General features: G+C 38.4%; 1 protein-coding gene across 1 annotated transcript; it reads left to right on the top strand.

Moving 5' to 3' along the window:
• The first annotated feature begins 5,570 nt into the window (after positions 1-5,570).
• On the top strand, positions 5,571-5,900 carry LOC141617708 (uncharacterized). The gene has a single exon (XM_074434875.1). The coding sequence runs from the start codon at positions 5,571-5,573 to the stop codon at positions 5,898-5,900; it is 330 nt and encodes a 109-aa protein (XP_074290976.1).
• Positions 5,901-7,287: the final 1,387 nt, after the last annotated feature.

The raw sequence follows: 7,287 nt of genomic DNA, 5'->3' as shown, positions 1-7,287 counted from the left end.
TCATCACATGACTTAGAGTCTTCTGCCGTGTCATGAACCTAGTTTACTCTTCAGTTGTTTGGTTTTGAGAACATTTATATTGCTTTTACAGTTTGGTTTTGGAATTGTAATCACTTAAACTATTTCTCGTATTTAAGTATGTTTCTTTATTCTCTATTTGATATACATTGCCTCGGGTAACCGAGATGGTAGCATTCTCATGCCTTAAGTGGTCCTGGTATGGCACTTGGAGTATGGGGGTGTTACAAAGTGGTACCAGAGCAACGATTTTGGAACCTGTAACTAATGAACCCAATAAATCTAGGGAGTCAAAATAAAATGAACTCAGGTAGGAGTTGTTAGGAGCTAATGCAAAGGCTTGGGAGACGTCCTAAAGTCGCAATCTCGCCCTACAACTTTGAACCAGTCACTATGGGGTGTCATGGGATCGCTATGTGTTTACTAATGCTTATATGAATATGATGGATGGATGAGATGTGATTGAATGAAGGATGTGGTGGAAAAATATGAAGTAATTACTGCATAAGAAGATGATCTATGATTAAGAGCATGTTATGTGATGAAAGGGAGAATTTATAATGTGGCTATACTAGTAACATGTAATTAGGAGATGTGATATGATTATACATGAATTTGTTTGCGTAAAGTTATATAATAAAGTTATATATTTGCTACTGTTGTTTCATATGCACATGTTGGATGGAGAATGTGATTGAAATGGATGAATTGATTGGAAAAGATGGAGTGGCAATTGCATGAGAATATGAATTTCGTGATTAAGAATATGTTTAGGTGACGAAGTGGAGTTGTAATATTGTTGTATTAGTAACATGAGAATAGGATTTGTGTATTTGCTTAATAATATAAGACGAGCATGTTGGCGAGCAGGTTAGGAGCTTTCGTCTTTAAAATAAGGACGAGCATGTAGGCATCAGATTCCCTGACCTTATTTTTTGAACTGATTTAATGTCTCTTCCATCTGACTGAAAAAGAAGAGATTAAGAGAGGGAGATTAAGCATTTGGGGTTGGTCAGTCAGAAAAGGAAGGCACTCATCATGAACGAAACGTTATAAAGTTAAAGCATGAGGTTAGTACATAATTGATAAGTTGAATATTATATGAGCATGATAGATGTTATTGTTTGGCTTTTGTAGATAGCAACATGTGGTTAGGGATACTGGTTTTATGAGTATTGAGTTGTTTTTGTTTACTTTGTTGTTGTTTAAGTTGATTGGAAGAAAGAATCTAGTAGTTATGTTGTCTGATTATAGAGGAGTTGTTTTTAAACTGTTATAACTTGAGATTTATATATGATTTTGATGTGATTCCAATTTGAGGTGATAGCTTATTTTTTTACGATTCTAACGATAGGTCACACGCCCAAAATAACCAAGAAACGAGTGAGATATGACCGTTTTACGAAAATTGGACAGTGCTGAGAAATGCGTTGGGTACTCGATCGAGTAGCCCTTACTCAATCGAGTGCACCTCTTGTTACTCGATCGAGTACCCCTTACTCGATCGAGTAGCTTTGGTAAGTTGTTGTACGTGCTTCTGACCTTTACCTACTCGATTGAGTAGGCTGTACTCGATCTAGTGACCCCTGTTTTGGGTCATATGCTTATGTTTTTACCTCGTCGCATATCATGTTTAATTCAAAGGTGTTCTTTTGCTTCGTTATGCATTGTTTTACGTATATGTCGGTTTTGATGCGTAAATTACCAGATCTTATAATGTAATGAGTAACACCTTGTGATGGGTATGAGTTTGGTAGGGAGGACATGAGTTATATGAGACTGTGATGGATAGTGGAAAAAGGGAAGGGAGGTTAATGAGCTTATTGAGGCATGGAGTATGTTTTGTGAGATGTGGTGAGTGATATAATCGCGAGTTTGAGTAATGTAAAGTTAAGTGAATATGGGCAAGGGATGATGTAAGTCTAAGGAACGTGAGAATGAAAAGATTGAATGGATGAGATGAGGGATACGAATAGTGGCAAATTGGAATGTGTAAGGATTTATGGAGGGAGATGGTTAGGAGTGTGTTGGTTAAGGATATATGTGATGAAAGATCGTTATAGAGGTATGGAAACGAATGGTGTATAGTGAGATGGAGTTATGCAGCGATGTGTAGGTAGTGGTCGAGTTTGGTATTTGTATCATCAAGAGGTGAAACTAGTGTGTGATTTCTTTGGCAATTAACGGTATGAAATGAGTTTTGGTTTCTAGAGGCGAAAAAAAAGTAAACTTTGCTTGTGTGGACAGATTGGTGACAAGTGTGGGTGATATCATGATGGGAGAAGATCCATAGTAAGAAAGAGGGAGATGGTACTGATATGAAATAAAGGGATTTGAGTTTTGGAGCAATGAGAAGGTAACCGGAGCACTAAAGAGTTATGTAGAAGGAACAAGGAGTTGAATTATTAATTGATTTTGTCGAGTGTAAAAGGAAAAGAATGAGGGGAGTAAACTAAGAGAATGTTGACCGAAGTTATGCGATATGGGAGTTAGGAATCATCGAGATGTAGGATACTATCATGAGGGTGTGAGTTAATGGTTATATAGAAATTTCAGGACGACATATTAGTCATGAGTTTTGAGGAATTGAGAGGAGTAGAAGGTTGGTAGAGTATTTGCACGGTACGAGATTTTGGTTGTGAGTTAGGTGACGATACAATTAAAGACAGAATTGGAATGAATGTTCAGGTAAATTTTGTTGATGGATTTAATGTTCGATATTTGGGATGTTAACCGAAGATGGGAAAAGAACCGTGATATTTAGAGATGAGTGTAAACGGTTTGATATAAGAACGGTGGTAGTGTTGAGGTTTTGTTACTAGTGGTTAAGGGTGATGATAAGTAGGAAAGATAGCCATTTTAAAGAGGTTGATTGTGTAGAGGCCGGATTGATATGTATGGTTGTGAGAGCGCATGAGATGTGGGTATAGGAGGCGGTTGCCAGTAATTGAGTATTAATGGCATGGTTACATTCTCAGTAAGGGGTGATAGTAATGCGAATGGGAGAATGCGCTATGAAGGGCATGCGAGTTAAGCTCGGACGAGAGATAACCTTTATTAAGTGGTAACTTACGTGAGCAGGATTGACTAGTTGGATGTGATTATGGGTCTATGATTTATGTAAGTGTTTATGTGAGGTTCTGACCTCACGCGTGGTGGTATAATGCGATAGTCATGAAGCTGTTATCTGAATGTTCTGTAATATAGGTTGGGTACGGAAACCTAATGGGATGATATTCAAAAGTGATAGTTTGGGTGATCTGGAATGTCTAGTTATACTTGTATATGTATTCATGATATATGTTTTTTCCGTGTAATGGTATGGATGCTATCCATGAGGTTTTATCTGTTTATTCCATGTAATATGTTGTGTTGTGATCTAGTAAAGTGGTTTTGAGGAAGTTTTCTTGTCCAGGAAGTTATAATGAGTTAGCATTTATGGGATTGCATAAGTTGCGATGTCTATCGATGTGGTTGTTGTGCCTCGGGTGGTGATCCGGGCACGGTACTTCGTGTTGTGAAGCGGGTATTTTCGCGCTGCGGTGCGGCTGTTGGTGGCGGTGTTGCGATGCCGTCATCGATTGTGGTGGAGTAGGCGAGATGATTACGATACGAGTTTCGAAAGTACATATCAGTTATACATAGATTGTTGTTTTGTTCACTTTTGTTTCCTACGAGTTTCGGTTTGGACAGATAGACGGTTTTTTTTTTTTTGATGTGTCTTACCAGTTTCAGCTTGGGAGTGAGGGTAGAGTGTGATATGGAAGAGAGTTGTGTATGTTTCCGTTGTTGTCATGGTATAGTGATATCCTGTTGATGGGACATAGTTGCGAAAGGTTGTTAGAGTACTTGTGATCTTCTTTTAGAGGAGGCTTTGGTTGACATAGTAATGGCAAGTAAATTGTGGAACATGTGTTGTACTGATTTGGAAGCTGCAGGTGGTTCATAATCTTTTATTGGGACAGTGAGTATAGGGTGTTGGAAATTAGTATCATGTTAAGTTGTGGATGAGTGTGGTAATAAAAGGGAGAGCTTGAGGATCTAGTGAGAGTGTGTGTAACAATTGTGGATCATGAATAATGATTATGGAGATAAGCGCATGTATAGAGGAGTATGTCGTTTTGCGGTAATGTAGAAGAGTTGGTGTGGTGATTTCGCTGAGGATTTTATGGTATAGATTAGATGGGGTGCAGAATGAATTGAGGAATGAGGACTCTTAGAGGAAGAGGGACATGGATATAGGAATGGTTTTAGGTGTTGAGGTTATAATCGGTTATCGTTGACATGCGGTGGTGATGAGGATTTTGGGAAGTATAGCAAAGGTTCTAGTATTAGTGAGTTACGAGGACGTAACTTTTATCTTAAGAGGAGTAGGATGCGACAAAGGGAGCTTGATGGTTGTACATGTTGCGGTATAATTGGGAGTTTAAGCTTTGGTGTAGAATAAAGGATGGATTTGTATTGTGGTTGATATTATCAAAGGTCATGGCCGTGCTTGTAGTGGTGCGATGTTTAGGAATGGGAGAATACTTTGATAGTGTTGACAGTTGGATGATGATGTTTATGAGTTCGATAATGTTGACAGTTGCATGATGATGTTTATGAGTGTAAGTAAACTTCGAGGACGGAGTTCTTTTAAGGATGGTAGAATGTAACATTCCGTTTGGTGGTTGATCTTGCTTGGTGGATTGTCTTGATATTGGGTTTTCTAGTGGATAATATGTTAGTGAGACGAAGCTAGCGGCGTTGGTAGATGGTATTTGGAAGTGTATGGAGTTAGTGTCGAGAGACTATAATGTGGAGGATACGATATCGTGAGACCATGTCGTGGAGGTAGGCATAGTGGGTAGAGTTGGTGTAAAGAGTTTGAAGAGTCTATCACAGTCGAAATACTCGGGGGGAATGAATTGAGTATTTAAACACTTATGCCCACTTTTTATTTTATTTCAATACAATTAATTACTTAAAGTTTATTGATTAAACTATAATTAATTAACTAAGTGATTGTGAACATAATGAAATGAACAGAAACGAAAACTGCAAAGACACATAGTTTTGAAGTGGTTCAGCTTCACACGTCGAAGCCTACGTCCACGATTCTCGAGCCTACGTCCACGATTCTCGATTAATAATTTTAGTAGCTTTCTCCGGATTACAAAATTATCAACCCAACTCGTATAACTAACTCTAGTTATAACTCAATTTGAATATCACTAGATATTCGATTTGACTATCTTAAGTTACTAAGAAAGCACTTGATTGTTCTTCTAAGTGTTCACATAGTTGAACGAGTAAGAAACAATATGAAGTACTATTATCTTATAACGTAACCTTAAGAATAATATGAAAATTAAAGAGCACGACTTTTGGTAAAGATTTTCAAATGCAAAACAATAAAATAACTGATTAGAAATAAACTCAAAATTGTTTGCAAGGAATTTTATATTTCGAAAAGCTTATTTTCAATGAACAACTATCATGTGTATTTACAGTAGAGAGGAAGATTACGGTTGCTACAGCAAATTAATGCAACTGTGCTTACTCTAATTCCTATGGTGGACTGTCCCAGTTCTGTTCAAGATTTTCGTCCCATTGCTTGTTGCAATGTCATTTACAAATGTATTTCCAAAATCATTTGTAAAAGACTTTCTGGATTGCTGGTTGACCTCATTAATATAAATCAGAGTGCGTTTGTTAAAGATAGGGAGATTGTTGATAACATCCTCATTTGTCAAGATTTGGTGAGGCTTTATGGAAGGAAATGTTGCACACCAAGAGCTATGCTCAAAGTTGATCTTAAAAAGGCGTATGACACTATTGAATGGGCCTTTCTTAGAGATATGCTGGTTGCACTTGAGTTCCCAGCTCAGATGATCAATTAGATAATGGTGTGTGTTACCACACCTTCATTCACCATCTCTCTGAATGGGTCACAATTTGGTTATTTAAAGGGGCGAAGGGGACTAAGACAAGGGGATCCCATGTCTCCTTTACTCTTCATGATTTGTTTGGAATACATAACACAAATTCTTAGAGTGGTTACTGAGAAACCTGAGTTCAAGTATCACTCTCTTTGTAGAGGATTGAAGCTTAGCCACCTTGCTTTTGAAGATGACTTGCTGTTATTCTGCAGGGCTGATGTGGACTCTATCACAATTTTATTGAGAGCTTTCCTGACTTTCTCTGAAGCATCAGGTCTGTATATGAATAAAGCCAAGTCAGATGTTTACTTGAATAGAGTTGATGCCAATTTAGCTTCCCAGATTGTCAGGCTTGGTGGGTTCAAATTGGGGCAGTTCCCATTCAGGTACCTGGGTGTTCCAATATCGTCCAAGAGGCTGAGTATTGCTGATTATAATAGAGTGGTGGACAAAATAGTGGCCAGGATTTGAGGCTGGGGGTCTAAACACCTAAGCTATGCTGGGAGGCTTGTCTTGGTCAAGGTAGTACTGACTCAGTTGCATGCTTATTGGGCTAGGATCTTTTTATTGCCAAAGGGAGTTCTTCATAAGGTGGAGAGCATCTGCAGGAACTATCTTTGGGCAGGTTATGCTGAGTTTAAGCATGCTCCTCCGCTAGCTTGGGAGACTTGTTGTTTACCTAAGGAACATGGGGGATTGGGTATTATTAATTGTCATCTTTGGAATGTTGCTTTGCTAGGAAAGTATGCCTGGTGGATTCATAAGAAGAAAGATAGTCTCTGGGTTCAATGGGTGCATCACATTTATATAAAGCAACGTGACTGATGGATGTATGAACCTTCTCAGAATTCCAGCTGGACTTGGAGACAAATTTACAAGGTCAAAGACACTCTTAAACCAGGTTTCTTGAATGGTACTTGGAATGGAAAATATTCTATACAGGTGGCATATCAATGGTTACTTGGTTATCATCCAAAGAAGGACTGGGTGCCTATGGTCTGGAATAGAGTCTCTGTACCTAAACATAACTTCATTACCTGGATTTATGTGCAGCAGAGATTTTTAACTTAGGAGAGATTGCAGAAATTTGGTGTCATCACTGATGGTGATTGTTATCTGTGTAGGATGCATCAGGAAACGCATAGCCATATGTTTTTTGACTGTCCATTCAATATGAATTGTCTGATGCACTTGCAAACATGGTTACAGATTCAGTGGCAGGGTAGTTTGATGGATTGGCTCATTAGATGGAGATGTAGATCATTATTGAAAAAACTGGTGGTTATGGCGGCTATTTCTGGTCTCATTTACAGCATCTGGGATTGCAGGAACATGTGTAGGTTGGAGC

The sequence above is a fragment of the Silene latifolia genome, chromosome X, assembly GCF_048544455.1.
Source record: "Silene latifolia isolate original U9 population chromosome X, ASM4854445v1, whole genome shotgun sequence".
In the NCBI taxonomy this organism is placed as follows: Eukaryota; Viridiplantae; Streptophyta; class Magnoliopsida; order Caryophyllales; family Caryophyllaceae; genus Silene; species Silene latifolia.
This window is presented reverse-complemented; position numbering and strand designations above follow the sequence as displayed.